This window comes from Chrysemys picta, chromosome 9, assembly GCF_011386835.1.
Source record: "Chrysemys picta bellii isolate R12L10 chromosome 9, ASM1138683v2, whole genome shotgun sequence".
In the NCBI taxonomy this organism is placed as follows: Eukaryota; Metazoa; Chordata; order Testudines; family Emydidae; genus Chrysemys; species Chrysemys picta.
The window spans coordinates 33,143,108-33,166,971 of record NC_088799.1 but is presented as its reverse complement, the minus strand read 5'-3'; the positions used below and the strand labels follow the sequence as shown (position 1 = coordinate 33,166,971).

Genomic DNA, 23,864 nt, shown 5'->3' with positions numbered 1-23,864 from the left:
TCTGGATTTGAAGTCAGGCAACGAAAGGGACCTCTATGAATGAGGCAGGAATTCAAGAAGGAGCTCAGTGTCCTCCCAAAGGTGCAAAGACAGCTTCTGGAGAACAGCTTTATGCACTGTTGGGTGGAGAGAAGAAGCACACTGTGAGGCAGCATACTTCACCAACACTGACTATCCTCATGGCATCGACCCTGGACTCCAGCAGACCAGATCTGTTGTCTCTGTATTGGTGCATCTCTTGTTACTCCTAGAGTTCTACTCACCAACGCTGTGGTGTACGTTCTAACCATCATCTAGCAAAGAACGTCCATCTCTGCGTGCCCCCCCCCCCCAGCCCCCCAACCAAGGTCTGTGATCAGTGTTACTGAGACAGCTGCAGGTTTCTCCTACAGGCCCTAGCAACCACTGTCCCACCAAGACTGGCACTGGTCCAGCCAGCAGCCTTTGAGTTATCTGTACCTATACAATATGCCACCATGGCCCTCTTGAGAACACTGGGGCCCACCTTTTTACTGAGGAGCCAGTTTCCACCACAGAGGAAGAGCAAGAGATCTCTCTCCCAAGGGGCATTTCTGGCCAGACAACCAATGGGGGAATATCAAGAGGAGGCAGATCCAGGGGCTGAGCAACATTAGTATCCCTTGCCAACATCAAAGGATCTCTCCTCCTTGACACTGGATGAAGCAGTATCCTTGGCATCAGGTAACTTTGCAGGAGTGCCTTGTACGGATTCCCTAGACTCTGCTGATGGAGATTTCAGAAGTCTCACAAGCTTGACACCCTGTCAGTTTATGGTCCAGCCAGGATCACCCTCCCCATTAATAGGGGAAAACTAGTCCCACCTGAAGCCCTGGGGCAGACATCAGCCATCAATGGCAAAACATGTAGAGGTGCTTGGTACCCCATGCAGGAAACCTAGACTTGTTAGTTGTGTGAAAAAGAAAAATAGAGAGAACAAAAATGTGCCGCAGATGAAGACCTCAAATGCCTCTTCCTGTTTGGGAGGAAGTTGTACCCTTTGGTGTCACTATATCGGTGCATGTCTGCTGTCAGGCCTTCCTGGCCAAGTATAACTTTCTAACGTGAGACCGGATGACAGCCTTCCTTGTAAAGTTCCCTTATGACAGTAGAAAAGAGCTTGACCTTCCTTAATTATGCTGTTAAGATGGCTTTGTAAGCAGTGATGGATGCCTACGACGCCATGATCAGGTCTTTAGCTACCGTAGTAACCATGCACAGAGCATCATGGCTCTAAGCTCCATTGGACCATCCCTAAAGAGATACAGGTTATGACTGAGGACTTGCTTTTCTTTGGCAGTGCACACTGGTCCTTTGATACGTCTGTGAATTTGACAAGATTGAGACCCATTTTGGATCCAGTCTAGAGAACACCACCTTCAAAAGCTGCTGTGCCCTATTCCACGAAGTCTGGTCTTCTGTGACATCTGGTATATCAAAAGGCCAGGCTGTCTCATTGCAGAGCATTTTAAAGTGGATCACACAGTGAATTTCCATCTGCTGTCAAGCAGGCAAGCCTTCAAATGGCCAGGCACACTCTACCAGGATACAGGTGGCATTGTCTGCCTGCTTCCAAAACATACAAATCTCCAAGATCTACCAGGCGGCTATGAGAAGCAGCCCTCTAACTTTTTTTGTTAAAATATTTTATGCACTTGAATGGTAGCCAGGTTGGATGCCAAATTCAGAAGAGCAATATTTCAATCTGTTTAAATGACAGCTGAAACTCCTTGCTATCACTGTCCAGTGACGATACTGCTTGTCAGTTTCCTACCATGGGATCCACACTGACCTACATGAAGGAGAGAGAATAGTTGCATACCCTACAAAAACTGTGGTTCGTGAAACTGTTATAGTCAGTGTGAATTCCACAATCTGTCCTCCATCACCATTATTTGGAGGCTTTAGCAACATGGGGTTTGACTTGCAAGGGAACTGATGGTAGGTCATGGCTGCCCTGCCTTTAAGATCTCATGTCAGAGCACAAAGGGGCATAGGGCACGTGTGCAGCCCTGATACACTGCTAGTGAAAAGGAAAAAAATCCACACTTATGTGTATGAGGTGTATACCCCCTGCAGTGGAATCCACACTAACTACAACATTTAGAAGAACTACAGTTACTGTAGAATAAGTAACCATTCTGGTTTTGTATCCAGGTCAAATGTGTTATCGTTGAGATGCAGAGAGGAAGAGCCCAAAGATGTATGTATGTTACTTTTACAGTGTTGTCCCAAAGTTGGTTAGATACATCATCATTTACAGAGGGTATGGGGAAAAATGGCTAACTCTTTGTCCTCACAGAGCTGTAACTGAAACAATTGCTGTTTTTGTTTGTATGAATGAGATTCTACATTAAGTACACTTATTTGGGTGACTACTGCACAAAGTCTATTAACAAATAACAGAACTCCCATGCATCATTTTCAAAATCTGTTTGAAATCAAATGGTATCTCTCGTTGTATCAAACAGCATATAAATATTTTGAGTATTGTTTTATAAACCCTAGCTGTCACTGCAGAGAACTGTTACGCTAGACTGAATCATGAGACATGTATCATGGAAATAAGTAAAGTTCACTCTCGCTGCTCTTCACTACTTTCTGTCATTTAGATCAAACACTTAGATAACGAGAAGAGGTCACTTCCTCAGTCTGGAAAGCACTTAGCACATTGCTAGAGCTGTGCATGTAATAAACAGTAATAACCTGTTTCTCAGTTTTCACTCATAAATATTTCTAGCAGCCTCTCATCCTCCTAAGCCTAGCTAGAACAGGCAACAATGAAGATTCTAGAGTCCCATATTGCTGGGTATAGTAGTGTTTGGTCATATATTGCATATCAATTTCTCATTTTTTGCTAGCTCAGGACGGGGCCCTAAATTTCTAGTTGGCTCTAGCAAGGTTGACAATGGATTTCATTAAAGTCAGTGGAGCAGGAGTGAGCTCTTTACCCAGAAATGTTCCCCTTAGCATTAGTATGCCATTGATTTACCTCCATTTTCTGCTAGCATGTCTGTGTGGTGGTTTTTTTTTTTTTTTTTTTTTTTAAATGAGTAAGTTCTACATCTTATATAGAGGGATAAATTATATTTTAAAAGTATGTGCAAGTTACTTTCCTATGTGCTGTTACTACTTTTGAAATAAAGGATTTCAAAAATATTTACATGTGGTATTTTTATTTTTTGCAGGGAAAAGTTCACCTTGAATTAAAACTGAATGAACTGATAACAGATAATGGATCTGTGTGCCAGCAACTAGTAGTACAGTAAGAATATTTATGAATCATTAAAAGGAGCTTGATTTACTGTTAAAAGAACCAGTAAGGTTGTGTTGCATTGTGTAGAAAATTACATCACCAAAACTTTTTTTTTAAATGCCTGTGTTGGAATTTGCCTAATTGTAGGGGCCATATGTACACTAGGGAGACTTCACAAAAGTTTTTCAGCATTGCAAACAGATTTTTTTTTTTTTTTTTTAAAGGCTGCATGAGTGCCATCCATGTCAGGAGCCCTAATGTAAACTGGGTGTTGGTGTCTAAGCACCGTGTCTTCTAATCCTGCTCAAAGCAGGTCTGGTTGACAGGGCTGAAAGTGCCAGTGGCAGCCAGTAGCTAGGACTTCAAACATTGCAAGCACTGGCAGAGCTGAACTGATGTTGGCATTGGTGGGAACTTCCCAAAATTTCCCTACTGTACATAACCCAATACTTGTGGTCTGTTTTGGGTACACAGTAACTACACAGCAAACAAACTAAAAAACAACAACAAAAACCCTTGCAAAAGCAAGTCTCTGCCTGGGTCAATTGACTAGGGCTTGTGGGGCAAAGAATAGCAGTGTTTGGGCTTGGGGTGGAGCCTTGGCTCTGAAACCTGGCAAGGGAGGAGGGTCTCAGTGCCCAAACATCTAACCTCCTATTTTTAACCTCTCAGTTCAAGCCCTAGTCAGTTGCCTCAGGCACTTTGAGACTGTGTGGACTTACTTTCAGTTATCTGGAAGGCTCAGCTTTGGTTTAATTTCAAAATGACTTTCTCCTGGCCCAGCATGTCCTTAAGCAGGAGACTACTTAGGTGGGAATAGCAATTTGATTTTCATAGTTTTCTGCTTAGCTGTAACTACTGTTACAGTTTACAGTAGTGCTTCTTCCTCTGTCTCTTGGCTCTCCCAACATAATGAAAAGTAAAACTTGGAATATTGAGTACACAATACATATTTTAAAAGTTAAAATGAAAACTTTAATGGACAGTGCTGAAGTACATAGCCATGCCAGACGGATTGGGGCAGTAGATGAAAATGGGAGCAAGGTTGGCAGTAAATTTTAGACTTAAATAAGGGGTGTGTGTGGTGGGGGAGTGTCTTACCTTGTACATCTATTAGATACTTTTGGAGTGGCTGTGACCTGACCATCAACTAGTTGGATAAGGGTATAGAGACTTCAGTTTAGCTTCAGGTTATGTCATAGTGACATAAAACAGAATACAGCTTGATAATTGTGGTATAAGTGCTTTTTCACTTGTAGATCTCCGTGCTTTACCACGGAGAGTGCAGGTAAGTATAATCTCCAGAAGGGGACACTGTCCTAAAACGGAGAAGTGAGTTGGCCAAGAACACGCAGCAACTCAGTGGTGAAGTTAAATAGAATCCAGGTCTCCTGACATGTGGTCCAGTGCCCTAACTGCTAGATGTCTTTCAATATTGTATACAAAAGACTATAAATTAAAGAATGCTAATATTGCAGTGTCAAGTGCTCAAATTGGAAATGCCAGATTTAGGGTTGCCTTAATCTGGCTCCCTTCAGTGTGCATGCATTATGATGCACCTGTTCAGCATCATAGTAGGTTTCTTTAAAGCCAAGGATAGAACCCAGCTATCTCAGGTCCCAGTCTAGTGCCTTAAACACAAGAGAACTTCCTTTTCCTACTTGCAACCCTCCGCCTCATTCACTGTGCATGTTATGCAAAATCAGAAGTGTTATGTGATGATGTAACTAAAGAATGTGGTGCTTGGATAAAAATGATGGGTCTGGATTAAGGTTGCACATATAACCATAATACTGGATTTTCCTAGCTTTTGATTGCTTGACTTTGCAACTTTACATAATATTTTTCTATGTCCCAAGAACACTAGTCTCCTAGATTTTTAAAAGAGCAAACTAAAAAAACAAATTCCATCATGTGGAACCACATTAACCCTTGCATGTGTCACTAGCAAGTTTGGAACCCACCACCTTTAAATACACAGTACACACTTCTAAAGAGCTAATGGAGTAACTGGCAGCAGAAACTATTTAGTCTCTGTTAGAACCAGCCCCTAGTCCCAACAGGCTTTACTTTTTGCAAGTAGCTTAAATAGCTAGTTGCTAAGTACCAAGAGAATGTTGAAAGTTGGGAGTGCCTGCTTTGTCTTGCTCTGCAGAGCAATGTGGTCTAGTGTTTAGTTGGGCAACACAGCAAGGGCATAAATTTGGTACACACATTCTGAAAGGCAGTGGGGCTGGGCTGGGCTATGCTCAAGCTTTGTTAGAAGTAACTTTTTGTACAATGTCTATTAGCTATTCTTTATTATACAAAGAAGGTATCTCCTAAGGGCTGGTCTACACTGGGAATTTACATCGTCATCGCTACATCTCTCAGGGGTGTGAAAAATCCAGTGTTTCAGTGTAGACATACCCTAACATAAGGGTTTAAGACCTTGTTTAATTGTAACATCTGTGAAGTGCACAGAATTAACACTAGTTGGTATAAGAACTGACACTAGGATTTATGATGGTTTCCTGGCTCCCAACTCAATGCACCTTTGACTTAAAGGGAAGAATAGCTGGGACTGATGTTGTTTCATCTCCCCACCTAAAGGTCTAACTCTCACTCTTGTAGTGGGACTGGAGCATGCTCAGCGGAATTGGCATGTTCTGAAATTTTAGCAATAGGTCTCTAACAATGAGCATATGCAGATTGCCATTTCCAGAGACATAACTGCTAAATGTGGATGGATTATCATGACAGCAAAAGATACCTTTGTCACCAGGACTGTCTATATGCTAAACTTACATTTCTGCTCCAAAGCACAGAGGCACTGTGTTCTTCACTGAAATTGATGGAAATTTTAATATAGATAATAGCTTTGCCAAACCGAATTCTTCAAAATAGCTGAATGGTTTTCACTGAAATCTTTAGAAAAGAAAGCTTTGCCTGGGGCAGAGAGCAAGCATGAAAAACTTCCACCAAACAGTTTAACAAAGTTATAAGCAATTGAAAAATGGCTTTATAAGGGGAAATATTAAGCAGTCCTATCTTGAGCTGTCGCTATTAGCTCTGATTATTATTATAATGCTTAGTAATTTAGAAAATGTATTTGCAAAGGAGAATACAAGTGCACAGTTTAAAGGCGTTTCTCTTACAAAGGCTCAAAATTCAATATGCATCTGGTGGTTGTTTCCCAGTTCATTATTTCCTCCCCAGCACTACTTATTGCTTTTTGAAGATGCATTTAATATAGTCAGCTATAACTGAGCTTTCTGCAGGTAAAGCTGTGCAAAAAATCATATATTTTGGCTCTTATTAAAATCAAGATTGCATGGAATTGAGGGTTTACTTCAAAACCAAAAGATCCTAGTGAAATGTCTTCATGACAATAGCAACTTTTTTGTCTTTCACCTTGTTTTCCTTTTGTCTTTTGGAGATATAAAAGGCTATACATTCTTCTGTTTGCTTCTGGGAGCCAGTTTGACTTTTTTTGGGAAGGATGGTGGAGGTACAGGATCAGTCACTTTGACACAAATCTACTTCCCAAAAATGTGTTTAAAAGTACTCTTGTGACGCATCTCTTGTCCCTCTATCCTTAGTGGGTTTCAAGGGAACAGGAAGCCTACTTCTGCATTTCAATCCTTCAGAACTGCAGGAGGAGCAGAATGCTTTCCTTCTGTCCATTGCTAGATCTTTCCACTTAATCCTTTTTAGTGGCTGAGAGTTGGTGGTACTTTGGTTTTGGTATGAATGCTTTACTTGTCTGAATTCAGAGATATCCAGATTTATCAAGTGCTGAATATGTAGTATGTATATTTTTTAGCTCTGTGTCCAGATGTGGAACTTCTAAAGGATGGAATCTTGATATTTTGAAATCCCTGTTCTTTCAGATTTCAAATCTTAACATTTTTTTAGATTTCCACTTTATTTAACTATTGGATGTGGAAAGTGCAGGATGCTTTCTGGGATTTGAGGCTCTTTTGGATATTGTCACTTGACTCAATTTGTGGTAGATGCTCTTGTTTTGTTTAATCTGCATAAAGGAGCTGTGATATCCTGTGAATGCACAAATAGTAAATTCATAATGCTAACCATTGTGGAAGTAGGCTACTGTGTGTTTGCAGTGACTTTTTGTATATCTTGCTATCCTGTTAGGCATACCATTTAGAAATAGGCACTGGGTTTGGGACATGTAAGTGGCCAGGGGTGTGCTCAGGAATTTTAATTTTGACCCCTTGCGGGGGGATGGGGGGAAGCACAGAAGCTCACTGCCTCCCCTGGTCCCAGGAGGAGCTCAATCTTCCCTCGCTCCACCCAGCCCCGGCCAGGAGCTTGATCTTCCCTGCCTCTATGGCCCCGGGGCTGAAGAAGTTCTGTGCCCCTGACCACTATTTGGGGGGGAGGCTGCCCCTGCTTGCGCCTCCCCACCCCTCTGTGCACACCCCTGAGTAAGCCTTTTAAAACTGAGAGCTGTAGTTGTAAGTCACATTCTTGTTCCTACTTATATGTTCTCTCTGAAATTGCATATAAGGCTGCTTGCCTTTCGTGCAGGAGAGCAGGTCAAGAGACCGAGAATTGTGGAAGGACCTGGGAGGAGCAATCTCCGTTCAGATCAAGTGGAAGACCTGAGATGGAGAAGTCTGTAGAGAGCAAGATCTGGATGGAGGGAAAGCCTCAGCAGGGAGGGCTGTAAGGACTGTGAAGCCCTGGAGACAAGGGCTAAGACAAAACACTGAGGGGCAATAAGTCTAATTGAAATGCTTTTTTAAATTCTTTATTTCTAATATAATAAAGAACAAAAGAAGTGGAACTATGTCCTCTGAATTTGGCTGACCAGTTTAGTTGGTGCAGGAGCTAGAAAAGGAATTTAGCTGACTCTTCCATTGCACTGTTGATAGGAGCAAAATTAGTAATAACTTATTTTTGTCCCAAAAGTAAGCAAGTCAGACTGGGAATACATCAATGGTTTCTTTTTAGGTTAAAAGAATCTAGGTGTAGGGCACTGCAGCTTGCTTTAACTACACATGCTCATAAGTTAAACACACTGGCTGACAGTCTGATCAGTGATGTCTTGCTGCCCCTTTTTCAGTGTCCCCTATTGGAATATGTACAAGTGTCATATGAGGGAGAACTAGAACAGCTTCCCTCACGTGGATTCAGCAAAAAGCAAAAGCTGAATGTTAGGAAATTCCAAACATTTTGTAGTTTCTCTCCAACCCTAACTTTGCGCAGTCAGTTTTTGCACTTAGCGTGCACGGATATACAAATTAACAGTACTTAACTATTTTAAGATGTTTTTACAGTGAAAATTTTGTTTTATTTTGACTTCATGATGGGGGGGGAAAAGTCGTTTTAGAAAGTTACTATTGCACAGTGCAATTGTCAATAGGAAGTGGGTTACTGCACTGTACCTTCTTTTCGGATGTCTTTGAGAGAGAAATGATCTAAAGGAAATTAGGGTTCTCTCGTGGTCGCTGTAGTCATCCAATGACTGATGTGGTAGAAACGTGTGCGTTAATCAGTCCAGTGTTACGTCAGCATTTTTTTTTTGTCTTCATCTGAGATTATGAAATGGGGGAGGGAGAAGTACCTTTAAAACTTGACACATTTGTTAATGCTCTGCAACCTGCTGGTAGTCTCAGAGTAAAAAATGCATTTTTATGTTCTATTCATAATATATATTTTTATGTACTAAACATACACCTATATATCTACACATAAAACAATAATTGATTCTCTGAGATTGTAGAATTTCTGGAAGAGCCTAGAAGATAACCTTTTTATTTATTTGTGTGGAGGCCCTTTAAGTTTCTTATTTTAAAGGGATACAATCAACTTGAAAATCTCATGTAACAAAAGCAGAAAATTCACATGGACAACTATCTTCTCTTATTAATGTAACTGAAAAATTAAAGGGCGATTTTTGAAGTTTGTGCATTTTCAAAGCATTCTGTATATAGTCAGTAGCACTATTTTTGTTCTTGGCTTATGTCCTTCAATGGGCCCTGTTCTGGCAAAACAACCCTTTACTTTTTAAACGTTGAGTTTCCCTAACTTCCAGAACATATGAAGTTTGAGACCATAGTAAGCAGCTTACAAAAAGACAGCAATGGGAAACACCACTCCTATCCATAGGTCTAGTTCTAGCTAAAATGTAATAGGAAAATTTGACCTTTTTTTTTTTTTTTTTTTTTTGAGAGTAAACAGAGAGGAGGAGCCCTGTACAGAGGAAATATTCTAGACCTTCAATTACAAACAAACCATCCTTTTCAAAAGTTCCTCTTTGTACAGTTTTTGTGCACATGAATGCAATCCTTGTGCACGTATGCATCTGAACAGATCGAATTCCTGAGGGGTAAGGCTCTACAAATTCTCAACCCAATGCTATGCCTCCTTTCCAGATCACTAGGTAGGGTTACAGAAGTAGTCAGAAAGGGCTGTACAATGAAGTTCTGCAGCCACCCCGAGCCTCGGTAGCTGACTTAATCTCCTTTCCTGAATCCAGGACCTGGTAAACGATAGACTAGTTTCCATTTGTTGATTTATTAATTATTGAATTAAGTCTATTGAGTGTAGTTTAGTGAATAGGGTATTGGACTGGGATTAAAACGACCTGAGTTATTTGTTTTTGTTCAGTTTTTTTTCACTGCTTTGCTGTGTGACCTTGAGTGCGCAGTCTAACTAGATACAACTGGGGAAAAAGGGATACTCTTGAACATAAACTGATTCCTTCCTAGATTGGGGCAGGAATCAACAAACTTGGAACAGGCTAAAATTTTTGGCTCAAGTTTTGTTTATTGTGTGGACTGGGGGTGGGTGGTGAGGAATCCAAGCCAGGTCTCCAAAATTCTTTAAATTCTGGAATAGTTACAGGCTAGTCTGACCCCAGATCTGAAGGCATACGACTACAGAAAGGATTAATAAACTACCTCCCCCATAATAGGGGTGAACAAGGTGTGGTAGGTATCTTTTATATCTGATATCGTGTAATTAATTCTTCAGAAATACACCAAATAACCCCTTGGAACTCAGGTGCATGTTGGACCCCCTCCCTAAACACCATCCGTTTTGCTATACATCCTTCCTTAAAGCTGCATTCCCGATGGCAGCCTCTTTTTGTCAAACCAAATTTTAGATCAGACAGTACTTTCTGTATAGTCAGTATTGTATACTCCTCACTAATAAAGTGGGGTACTCCAACATTGGCTCTCATTCTGGAAGTTTTGTCTTTCTTGCAACTCATTAAGTAGCCCTTTCCTCATTGTGCATTAACTCAAAATACTCAAAAAAAAAAAAAAAAAAGAAAAAAAAAAAAAAAAAGACAGTAGACATGGTAGTCAGTTTAATACAGCTGAATAAGAAGCTATATATCAAGGATCAGACTGAAGGCTATACTTATAGGATGCGGTACTCTATCCTGGGAGCAAGTGACTCTGAAAAAGACTTGAGGATTGTGGTGGATAATTAGCTGAGCAGAAGCTACTAGTGTGATTCTGTGATCAAAAGATCTAATGCAGTCCTTAGGTATATAAAAGGGAATATTGATTAGGAATAGGAAGGTTATTTTACCTCTGTACTTGGCACTGGTGTGATCACTAATGGAATACTGTATTCAGTTTTGGTGTCCATGCTTCCAGAAGGATGTTGATAAATTGCAGAAGATTCAGAGAAGAGCCAGGAGAATAATTAAAGGAGTGAAAAGCATGCCTTATAGTGATAGACTTAAGGCGCTTAACCTATTTTTCTTAACAAAGAGAAGATTAAGGGGTGTGTTGATCATGCTCAGAGTACCTACATGGGGAACAAAATATTGATAATGGGATCTTCACTCTAGTAGACAAAAATATAACATGAGTCTGTGGCTGGAAGTTGAAGCTAGACAAATTCAGACTGGTATTTTAAGTGAGGATAATTTACCATTGTCTCAATTTAGCAAGGTTTGTGGTGGATTCTCGATCACTGGGAATTTTTAAACCAAGATTATTTTTTTTCTAAAAGATATCCTCTAGTTCAAACATGAATTAAATCAGAAGGTCAAAATGATCAGTGGTCCCTTTTGTGCTTATAATCTATGTATCATGACAAATTGAGGATCTGGCCCAATGTCTTTGGGATCGCCTGCTGAAATATACCACCACATATTGCAGGTTTGTGCCTTTGAAGACTTAAGGGTAGATTGTGCTTTACTGTCCTAGAAATAGTTTGACTTCTTCCAGGTAAACAGATTTCTCTCATCTGGCCATTAGAGTAGATGCATACAAACCATGTTACAAATGTATTTAAAATGTTTGGACGTGCACTTTAAAACATGAATCCAGCACAATTTGACCCTACTGGATTGATCAACCAACCCAAGTTAATAACTAGCTTAGGTGGAACAAGGTTTAAACCCCATTCAGATGGCTTCTGAACACTGCTGCTGGCCCAATGTAGATGAGGTCTACTGGCAAGTCTTCTTGTCCTTCTTAAGTCAAATTAACAAGTAAATCTAGTCTTCTCATTCACAGTAACTTTCTGTGTATCATTTCTAAGTTGTTGGGTTTTATTTACCCTGAACACATGACTGGTATTTGACTACTTCATGACCTCCAAGGGTCCTTAAGACCCAGTAACTTGCTTCAGACTAATTGTACACCTGACTGTCCTCTAGCATTTAAGTTATGCCTAGAAAACTGTGGATTGGATAGTCTGGTGGTGGAGCCCACTTGTTGTATATAGTGTGGATATATAGTACATCCATGTGGAATCCAATATGCTTCAGATCTATTAATCGTTGCTGTGCTGAAACAATGTACTGGCTCATGATAACTCTTTATTGGTTTGATTTGAAGTGTCTTCTTTGCTTTAAAAGAAATGAGTAATTTTTCAGCTGGTCAAATTGTTAATGATACATTGATTCACTAACAGGACCCTCTGTTGCTTTTTATTGATTCACTAACTCTTTGTTTCTCTTTTCATTTTAGCATAAAGGAATGCCATGGGTTGCCTCTTGTAAATGGACAGAATTGTGATCCTTATGCAACGGTGTCTCTTATGGGTCCTTCTAGGTAACATTTGTTGAATTATATTGCAAATTCAGTATTTCTAAATGCTGTTCTAAATTAGGAAAGAGACAGGTATATCTTCTGGACCAAAGTGTTCAAATATATAGTTGTTAAATAATTAATTGGATGGATGGATTTTAGTGTGGAAGAGAATAATCTTTATTTTCCCCCACCAGTTACTTACGATGTAGTGTATGTGTTCTATACAAACTTCTGTTAGTATAGAAACAGCACTGAACGATATATAGGTACATAGTCTCATGTAACAAAACTTTTTCTCTGTTAATTTTACTTACACTGAAAATCTCTTTACAGGCTAAGGTTGTCCATGGTATAAGAACATATGCTATGTATGTTATAAGTCATGTACCTTTGTGTCTGTTAAGACCATATAAAACCTATTTAAAAGCAAAAAATAGTAGTTTTCATATTTGCTGTGCTTCTCACTGAGCACTGTGTTGAGCAGGAATTGCTAGCTGGGATGAGAAGTAAATAGAATGCTTATTTACATAAAGTATTTTTAGTGATTTTTTTTTTCTATCAGTCTGCCTTAGTTTAGAATTAGCAAGGGCTTTTTATTTTTTATTTTTTAAGGAAATACTTCGTATCTGAGCAGTTCTTGAAAGTGACATGTTCTGTCTCTGGGAAGAAAGGAGGCAATATTATGTGGTTATTATAAACAATGTACACCACCACTTAAAATAGAAAACAGGAGTGGAGCAAGAGGAGGGGATGGAGAAGGAACACTGAGCATTTCATATGTGGAAGCAGATGCACAAATACCCTGTTTTCAGGAGTGAAAATTGTTCCAATCCATTCCAAATTTTAATCCAGGGTGGATAAAAATCAATTATTTTAAAAAAATAAAATAAAATAAAAAATCGGATTTTTTTTTTTTTTAATTTAAATGGGATTTTTTTGGTAATTTCCCCCCCCCCCCTCAAAAAACATTTTATCTAAAGATAGATACATTATAGTTCAAAGATATCTCATCATGGAATAGGAATTATTAATTCTATAGTATGAGACACTATATTCATGTAATGTTTTGTAAATGAGTTCTAATAGTTCATTAGGGACCCAATCTTATGGGGTTCCATAGGCTTCTGTATAGATTATTTAGGTTAATCTTTCTAGCTACCCAATGGGACTCAGTGCTCAGTCTAGAGGATACCATCAGAGATGCTTAGTTTTGCAGTTCTCAAACTGTGGATTTGTGTCTCCAGAGGTAACATGCTTGTTAACAGCAAAAATGTTTTAAAATAAATCATACACAGAGGTGAGAAATTACACATAGAGTTGAGGTCTGTTCACAAATTTGCAGAGGGACAAGAGTCAATCCCTTACCTCTTTCTAAAAGTGCAACATTTCAAAAAGTTCAATGAATAGAAGATTGTTGGGGGTGGAATAGATCTGGACAGGAGAAGAATTCTGGAGATAAATGTGAGACTCGAGGGACATATGCTTGATTTGTTAAAATATTGTTTGCTGTTGAAGAAAAAAATCCAGAATACTTAACGTTGTTGTTTTAGTTAAAACAATTGAAATGTCTGTCTGGTGATGTTCTCCTCCTAATACAGCATGACAAGAAAATCCTCCAAATATTAATGATAGTTCACCTCCCAATGACTTCATAAATATCTGCTTCAGTTACCTTTGATAAATGAAATAACCAAACAATCATTCATTTTCTGATGTAGCTGTAAAACTAATCTGAAAAGTTTTCAGAATAACTCGCTGTTTAAAAATGTATAGTGTGTACTTCTAAAAATGAAACCTACATCTACCTCTGAGTTGTGAAGAATATGTTTTAAGGTTCTAAAAACCAACAAGAATGCACTTTCATATAGAAAGCCATGATTAAATCGAGTCTTCCTAACTAGTGATTTAAATCAAATCCACACTGTTTTAATCTGCATCAACCTCTATCCATTTCATGTTGCACTTGTCTGTGAACTAAAATATAAATGGTAAACTAAATATGACCACCTCCCAGGTGCACGTGTATATGTAAATAGGTACAGCTTTTGAAGATCACCATTTAGCTTTTCAAACCATGCTGTGAATGTGTATTAACTTTTTCTCTTCAATATTTTTCCATTATATCAAGTGACATCTTAAATGACCTCAATACTTACATAATCACCCTGTATATCTTCAAATCTCAAAGGTATTTAGGGACCTATCTTCCATTGAAATTAATAGGAGTTAGGCACCTAAATATGTTTGAGGTTCTGGGCCTGAGAGTTAAATGGATGGCCCTTTCTTGACAATAGAATGTTTTAATAATTGTGTGTTTAAATTCTATATGGTAAAACTGTACCACATTGAAACAGGAATGACCAAAAGAAGACAAAAGTAAAGAAGAAAACAAGCAATCCACAGTTTAATGAAACATTTTATTTTGAGGTAACTAACTTCTCTTAATTTAAACTGTCAAATCTTGTTTGTGTGTGTTTGTGTGTGTTTTGAGCTAGCCACAAGAGGGTCTCTTGAAGTAAATGCAAGTTTCTCCATAATAAATTAAGTCACCTTTATTTGTAACAGGTTTCAAAGTAGCAGCCGTGTTAGTCTGTATTGGCAAAAAGAGCAGGAGTACTTGTGGCACCTTAGAGACTAACAAATTTATTTCAGCTTAAGGTTTCGTGGGCTACAGCTCACTTCTTCGGATGCATAGAATGGAATACACAGACAGAAGATATTTATACATACAGAGAACATGAAAAGGTGGAAGTACTCATACGGTCCATACCATACAGGTACTTCCACCTTTTCATGTTCTCTGTATGTATAAATATCTTCTGTCTGTGTATTCCTTTTTATGCATCCGAAGAAGTGAGCTGTAGCCCACGAAACCTTATGCTGAAATAAATTTTAGTCTCTAAGGTGTCACAAGTACTCCTGTTCTTTATTTGTAACAGGCTGAAAGACCACAGCAATCCCATTCAACTACTACCTAGTGAGAGGTGTTAGTTTCATAGTCACAAATGTAAGGGCTATTTATTGCCCTTGATTGGCTGCCATCAGTTGCAGTTCTGATATGGACTGAAGTGTGAATGAATATATATATGTCGCTCTTAATTTGAACATCTTCCAGAGCACTTAGTAAAAAATATCAGGTTTTGGCTGTGTATAGTCAGTACAGTAATTTAACAGGGCGATCAGTGATTTTAAGTCATTCTCTAGGTAGAATAAGTGAATGCTTTAACTTTTTGCTGCTTAAGCCTTGGGATCAAATCCTGTCTCCAAAAACAAATGACGTTAAGTTTTGTACCTAGCCTCATCTCCTTTGTCTTCATCAGAAGATCAATATACTTCTTGGCATTCTGTTAGACAGTCCTGGGCTTGGAATATCTGTATTGAGGTGCATCACTGGTGTTGTGTGGGTTATTTTATGCAGTCCTTGGTGAAATAGACTGAAACTGCATATTGCTTTAATGCATTGCAATGTACAAAATAGAATTCTGGCTCTAGCGAGTCTTTAGGTAGAATGGTGCTTTTCTGTAAACAAAATGAGTTACTGTAGGACAAATCCTGACACTAACTACGCACAAGTCTGGAAGGCCCTGAAGGCAACAGAGCTGGTAAATACCATGCTTGGGAGCAGGAATCTGTTATGACTTCCTCTGCACTCTCACAGTTTTGGGGTGAGCTAAAGCATGGAAACTGGTGGATATTCCTCCTCTGACCACTGCAGAACTCTCATGCCAAGCGTGGTTTACTTTAGCTTGGTGGAGGGGGCCAAAATTTGGTCCTTTAAGATGGTTCCACTACCTTTGTTTTCCATTTTGTGTTCTGCTTTTCCTTTTATATTGTGAAAAATAAAATAGCCAGTAAAATATATATCCCTTATTTTCAAGTTATCAAGCTATATGAAAGTATTGAACTTTTTAAATCAATACTGTGACAGTAATATGTAATTTAATGCTTTGCATATAGGTTCTGATCCTGTGAGAACTCTGCTTTTGAAACTCCCATTGATTTCAATAAGAAATGGATGATTGGAGTGCTTGCAGAATCAGGCCTATAGTTTTGTTTTGGCTCTCATGTTCTACCTTATGAAATCCCAGATTAAATTTTTCTGTGAATTAAGATGTTGGAACAAAATGGTTACAAAGCAATTACATAATTTTATGGCTTAGACTCATGTAAACTACACAGTATCCTATCTGGGAATGCAATAAATTGAGCACAAAATTAATCTGGAAGTGAAAAGAGATTCTAAAATATGCAGTTACAATTGTGTGACGTGGGGGAGGGAACAGTTGGATTTTTGTTGTCTCCTCAGTGTATATCAGTTTATGATGCATAATTAATATCTTAGAACTTTCAGAAATTTGTTTTCAGGACTAATATAATATTAAAGAAGCAAAGATTTTACAGTAGATATGGAAGATTTGTAATTTAAAAACCAGGTTGAAGGAGAAAAATCATTGAGGAATTTTACTTACAGGTAACCAGGTCCAGTAGTTATACCAAAAAGTCCCAGTTTCAGGTAGAAGAAGAGGACATAGAGAAGCTGGAAGTCAGGTATGTTCTTGAGATTATATATTTAATATCAGTTTCTATAAAGTGCATTAAAACCTTTATGCCATAACATTTCTTTATTTGGATATAATGTGACTGCAAAAAAACTAGTGTTCAAGTTTACAAAGAAGATTCATCCAATTTCAGAAATAAAATCCTCAGAGTAAACTTGTTTTTTTTTTTTTTTCTAAAAGTGAAATTGTAAACTATTGTGAGTATCTGAGAAAATTATTAATGTAATTAAAATGTTTATTCAAATTTCAGATAGCTTAGTTTATGGAAAGTTGTATTTTCCTTAATATTTATTCCCTGGCAAGTGTACAATATTTGTTTAATGTCAATGAAAACAAAATCCTTTTTTTTTTCTGAACCTAAATTCTTTACTTAGTACAGCAGAACCTCCATTTTAGGAATGCCAATCTTATGTACAGCCAGTTACAAACCATTTTTCATGTTGGAGGTGGGGGAATTACATAACAAAAGTGATGTCAATGGAGAACAAGTGGATATCTTCGCACGTTCTGTTGCCTTCAACGCATTGAAAATCGCAGGGGTTTTTTGAAGGACAAAAAGAAAGCAATGCGATGTGCCATACTGCAACTAGTACACTCTACATACTGTAGTTTTGAGATGTCCAATTTTATTAATTTTTTGATCTCTCCTCAGTCCCCGATTACTTCATAGAACAATGGATTTTCTGTAGTGTATATACATTTGGAGCTAAACTCAGGATGCCCTGCACTGGGTTGTAAGCGGTACAAAGAGCCCCTCACTCTCAACATGCTCTTGCAGAAATCAATCAGAATGCTGACCCTAGCATCAAGAATTCAAGAAAAGTGAGGCATCTAGTCCACCCAGTGGCACTACAGGGCTCCAAGGGTATAGTAAGTTGTGTTGGGGGCCTGGACAGGAACTAGCCTCTCCTACGTGTCTGCTAGTATCTGGCAGCATGTTTGGTGGAACACATAATACCTTCCCCTAGCAGATATAAGAAGAGCCTTACAGCGTATTTCCCCTTTCCACTCCTGCATACTTTAAAATAGTTTGCCTGCCTTTGTACTGCACAAGCAGTGTTTCAGAGCACCTCATTTAGCCTCATAAGCTTTGCACATGCACACGTACATGCCCGACCTCAGAGAGGAATTGAGGGCACAACTTGAGCGTTAGTGATGATTTCATAGCTGGCACACAAAAAAAAGAATTTAGTGTAAATTTTAATTCTCATTAAAGCACTAACTTCTCACTCATTTCTAAGTCTGTTCTTGCGTATGTGACCCATCAATTTGTACAGTGTGTAGGATTATAGATGAAAATGTATATAGAAAAGCAATTATGCCCCAACAACTCTAGTATTAATTTTTTTTTTGTTCTTAACATATCTGCTGTCTAAAAGAAATGTCAGAGGTAAGAAGTAATAGAATCCAAGCCAGGTGCATGTCTTTGGAGTGATAGCTCTTTAGGTTTTGAACATTCAAGCCATTGTCTGAAAAAACAAGCGCATGTGTCAGTGTGATATGGCAGTCTGTCCAAGTTTTACTTGCAGCAGTAAAATAGGGATATAAGTACACTGGTAAAAGTTCACTGCAAACACCTGAAAATGAAATGCAGTAATTTCATTTTATATTTTTGTTCAAAATAGAAAACGCATCAACCAGTATCACTATGTTTTACTGATGTAAAGTCTGTGATTTCTAACTTTCACTGTCTAAATTTGTTTCCATGGCTGCCTTTTGTGGGTTTAATAAGCCATTCGAGTGCCTCTTGATTTTACTAGATTGGTATGACAATTCTAATATTTCCTGTCTGCATGCATGCTGAATTAGTGATGCAAGATGGTTGTTGATGATCTGAAATCTGCTGGTGGTTTTTATTCTTCTAATTTGCAAGAAGATTAAAAAGAATGTTTTGACTTTCAGGATTGATCTATGGAACAATGGAAACCTGGTGCAAGATGTCTTCCTAGGAGAAATTAAGGTTCCAGTGAAAGTGTTAGGAAATGATTCCTTCCAAGCATGGTGAGAAATAAGGGACCAAAAGAAAACTTGATCCCACATCCAGGGTGGGCAAACATTTTGGCCCGAGGGCCACCTCTGGGAATAGAAATTGTATGGCGGGCCATGAATGCTCACAGAATTGGGATTGAGGTGAGGGAGGGGGTGAGAGCTCTGGTTGGGGGTGCGGGCTCCAGGATGGGGCCAGAAATTAGGAGTTCAGGGTGCAGGAGGGGCTCTGGGCTGGGGCAGGGGAGTGAGGTGAGGTGGGGGGGAATGAGGGCTCCAACTGGGGGTGCGGGCTCTGGGGCAGGGCTGGGGATGAGAGGTTTGGGGTGCAAGAGGGTGCTCTGGGCTGGGATTGAGGGGTTTGGAGGGTGGGAGGGGGATCAGGGGGTTGGGGTGTGAGGAGAGGCTCAGGGGTGCAGGCTCTGGGCAGCGCTTACCTCAAGCAGCTCCCAGGAGCAGCAGCAGGTCCCTTCTCCGGCTCCTACGAGGAGGCACGGCCAGACAGCTCTGCACCGTCCTCAGGCACTGTCCCTGCAGCTGCCATTGGCTGCAGTTCCTGGCCAACGGGAGCTGCAGGGGTGGCGCTTGGGGCGGGGGCAGCGTGCAGAACAGAGCACCCTGGTTTCCCCTACAGGAGCCAGAAGGGGGCCATGCCGCTGCTTCTGGGATCCACATGGTGTAGCCCCTGACCCTGCTCCCCAGCTGGAGCGCCAGAGCAGGGCAAGCCCCAGACTCCACTCCCCAGCGGGAGCTCAAGGGCCAGATTAAAACGGCTGGTTGGCCGGATTTGGCCTGCGGGCCATAGTTAGCCCACCCCGTCCTACATTGATTTCCTTAATGCAGAAAGTATGTTGTTCAAGTGCTTGCTCATGTCCATTCCAATGTAGGTGTGTGCACATCCCAAGCACAGTTCCTTCTTACCGCCCTTTACAACTTCTGGAACTGCTCTCATTGCCTTGGGCTAACTTTCTAGTAGTTTTTCTGCTATTTTTCTTCTTTCTGGTGTGTATAGTTTGTTATAGTAGCAATAGGGTTGTTTTTATTATTATTATTATTATTATTATTATTTATTTTATTATTAAGTTGTTGGACTCCTTTGCGCTTAGTGAGATTCATCCACTCCCCAGTGCTGAGGCATGCCTCAGTCACCTAGCTTCAAGCCCTATGGTTCCTGCGGCAAGTTGATGCCACTGAGCAACCTGTACTCAAGCTGTCTCAAGTTCTTGGGGATGTCTCATAGAAAGGACCACTGCCAGATCTGCAAGGACTTCAAACCTCACACCAAAAAGGACCGGGAGGTGAAATTGAAAGTCTTTCTCGTGGAGGCAGCTTTGAAAGCCACTTCAGAACCACACTCAAACTCCACACCAAATACTTCAGTTTGCTGTGGAGCGCTCCTCCCACTGGTCATGAGTCCCCACCCCCCGATGACCAAGAAGAAACATAAGAAGCAGCCGGAAAAGTGTCAGTCCCCAGTGCCAAAGTCAAGCAGGAAATGGGGACTGGAATAGAGTGAGATCCACGTCGGGTCACTCTTCCACGCACCACAACAGCCAATACCAGCGGTTCTAATACCTACATAGGCTCTACTGACTCCTGCATAGGTAGCATTGCCCTCAGGCAGACAGCATGCCAATCAGTTCAGAGTATTGTCAACTCTGGAGGCAGTTGTGGCAGCCAGGAATGTACTTTCATTGCTGGTTCCTGCATCCCCAGCCATACAGGACTCTGTACTACCAGTACCGTTGAGTGCCAGAGAACCAGCCACCATCTGGTACCAGGACTGCCCTCTAGCAGGAAAACCCCACACAGTAGCCTCATCACAGGCTTCACCATGGCACTGGCACCAAGGGGTTCACCCCACCCTGGTCGCCATGCCAGGACTCTTCATCAGGATCCTACTGTTCCTGCCATTGCAGCTGCCCACATTACTCCCTGGGACATTCCTACTCCACCATGAGCCCCAAGCGCAGTGGTACCACCAAGCGCTTGGCCACTGGGTCCGTGGGGGCCAGCACTCTTGCAGTGGCCCTTTGGGAATCTTTGGGGGTTCCCCAAAGTTCAGGATGCACTCTTGAGGTGCTCCTACTCAGTGGCCTCAGAGAGCAGAGCAGACAGCCCTCTCTCCCCTTCCCCACCCCCCACTCCCCCCCCGGGATCCAGACTCTGGTACCAAGCCTCAAGAAGAAGCCCTGCAGGTCTTGGTCAATATGGAGGACGAGGTGGAGGCCCCTCAGCTGTTCCTATCTTCTTCTTCCCCAGATGGGGTGGGCGTGTCCACTCTGCAAGATGATCACAAGGTCTACCAAGACTTATTAAAGCAAGTGTCCTCAAATCTAGGCATACAGACAGGGGTGATCAAGGAGGCAACTCAGCCTATTGGACATTCTATCAGCAGTGGGTCCTTTGGTGGTGGCTCTACCACTTAACAAGGCTATCGTGAACCCAGTTATGGGGGTGTGGCAGACCCCTGCTTCCCTCCCTCCCACACAAAGCATATGGAGCAGAAGTACTTCATACCAGCCAGAGGTTACAAGTTTCTGTACTTGCATCCTCTCCCAGGATCCTTGGTGGTAGCAGCTGCCAATGAGAGAGCGCGACAGGGACAATCGGTACAATGTCTAAGGCAGTGGTCCCCAACCTTCTTCATCTGGTGGGCGCCAGACAACAAGCCACCGTGGCCAGCAGACAAGCATCCGCCGAAATGCCGCCAAGAAGCGGCAACATCAATAGGCGTTGGCAGCATTTCGGCGGATGCTTGTCCGCTGGCTAGTACATGGGCGCACATAGATGCCCCGGTGGGCGCCGCATTGGGGACCACTGGTCTAAGGCAAAGGACCCAAAAAAGTTAGACCTGTTTGGCTGCAAGGACTAGAGCGTCACAGAGCAAACCAGCAAGCACTGCTGGGTCACGAGGACTTCAATATGTGTGAGGCTATGCAAAAATTTAAGGACTTGTTCCCTGAGGATACCAGACAGGAGTTCTCCTTGCTGATCGAGGAAGGGAAAACTATGGCGAAGGCCGCCTTACAAGCAGTCCTGGATCCAGCCATTTCTGCGGCCAGATCTATGGTCACAGCAGTGATCATGTGGCAGAAGCTCATGGTTGCCATCATCTGGCTTTCCCCAGGAGGTACAACAGACCCTTCAAGATCTTCCCCTTGGAAGGGTCCTCCCTCTTTTTGGTGCAAACTGATGCTAGGCTCCATGGGCTTAAGGAATCTAAGGCGACCTTGAAATCCCTGAGGCTGTAAACTCAAGCGGCATCTAGGAAGCTTTATAGGCCCCAACAGACTGGCCACTACTTTGTCCAGCCTCCGACAGGTCTTTTTAATAAGACTGGAACTTTTCAGCTTGGAAAAGAGACTAAGGGGGGATATGATAGAGGTCTATAATATCATGACTGGTGTGGAGAAAGTAAATAAGGATGTGTTATTTACTCCTCACAACACAAGAACTAGGAGCCACCAAATGAAATTAATAGGCAGTTGTTTTAAAACAAAACAGTATTTTTTTTCTCCACACAACGCAAAGTCAATCTGTGGAACTCCTTGCCAGAGGATGTTGTTGTGAAGGCCAAGACTATAACAGGGTTTAAAAAAGAACTAAATCATTCATGGCGGATAGATCCATCAATAGCTATTAGCCAGGATGGGCAGGGATTGTATCCCTAGCTTCTGTTTGTCAGAAGCTGGGAATGGGCGACAAGATGGATCACTTGATTATTACCTGTTCTGTTCATTCCCTCTGGAGCACCTGGCATTGGCCACTGTCAGAAGACCGGATACTGGGCTAGATGGACCTTTGGTCTGACCCAGTATGGCTCTTCTTATGTTCTTATGATCAGCAGAGGATGAAGAACAGGGAGTTCAGGCATAGAGCTCCTCCACTGGCTTCCACAGTAGGGCCAATGCGGGCTGTCCCCAGACACTCAGGGAGCTCGAAACACTCTTTTTGACAAGATGCTCATGGTTGACATCTCAGTCCCCACAGTATAGGATCCAGTTACCCCTCTGTTTTTGAACTGCCTGTCCCACTTCTTCATTGCTTGGAGACCCACATTACTTCAGACTGTTGGGACTCAAGGCCTGTTGTCCCCAGTTTGCCAAGCTTTCCTGCCCCACATTACGAACAAAGTCATTTTGGTTCTTATGGACAACACAGCTGCCATGTTTTACATCAACAGGCAGGGAGGCGCTTGCTCTTCCCCTCCCACGTTCTCCCCTGGCCCCCATGCCAGAAAGCAATCCAGCTATGGGAGTTCTGCATAACACGTTCCATCCATCTCGAGGCATCGTACCTACAGGGAGCATAGAACCAGCTGGTGGATCACCTCAGCAGATCTTTCTTCTCTCACCGTGAATGGTTCCTTTGGCTGGACATGACGAGGGGCATTTTCCAACAGTGGGGGACTCCATTATAGGCCTGTTTGCTACCCATGACAACAGGAAATGCCACCAGTTCTGTTCCCTGCAAGGCCACAGCCCAGGGTCTCTTATGGATGCCTTCCTGCTATCATGGATAGATCACTGGTATTACACCTTTTCCCCTATCCTGATGATACACAAGATTCTGATGATCAAGCTGGACCAGGCACAGGCCATTCTCATAGCCCTGGCATGGTTCACCACCCTGTTAGGCCTCTTGGTGGAGACCCCGCACCTGCTTCTGCTACACACGGACCTGATCTCCTGAGACCACGGTTGGCTGCTCCACTCAAACCTCAGTTCTCTTCATGTGACAGCTTGGAAAATTCATGGCTGAATCCTGAGGAGTAAGTTTGCTCGGAGCAAGTCTGAGTTCTGTTAGGCGGTAGAAAACCCTGCAAAAAGGAAGTGATTCTCTATCTGATCCTCCCAATGCAGAGTTCCACTCACAGAGCCCTCATTGCAACTCATATTGGAGTACCTTTTGCACCTGAAGCAACAAGGTCTGGTTATTTCTTCAGTCAACATCCTCCTAGCAGTGATATTGGCCTTCCATCCCCGGTCGACAGCCAGTCTGTCTTTTCACACAAGATGGATATCTGTTTTCTTA

The 23,864-nt window shown here is 41.4% G+C and overlaps 1 protein-coding gene across 6 annotated transcripts in view; it reads left to right on the top strand.

Moving 5' to 3' along the window:
• Nucleotides 1-23,864, top strand: part of RASA2 (RAS p21 protein activator 2) — a 95,840-nt gene that overhangs the window by 39,276 nt on the left and 32,700 nt on the right. For 5 of the 6 annotated variants that reach the window (XR_006175238.2, XR_010590643.1, XR_010590642.1 and 2 more), the window contains exons 5-9: nt 3,207-3,283; nt 12,220-12,303; nt 14,637-14,709; nt 16,754-16,830; nt 18,744-18,842. Coding sequence is in view for 2 of the 6 variants with exons in the window: in XM_005282616.5 (XP_005282673.1) it covers nt 3,207-3,283; nt 12,220-12,303; nt 14,637-14,709; nt 16,754-16,830; nt 18,744-18,842 (410 nt within the window). In the remaining 4 variants the exon portion in view is untranslated. The remainder of the gene's footprint in view (nt 1-3,206; nt 3,284-12,219; nt 12,304-14,636; nt 14,710-16,753; nt 16,831-18,743; nt 18,843-23,864) is intronic. The other variant, XR_010590644.1, reaches the window with a different exon arrangement.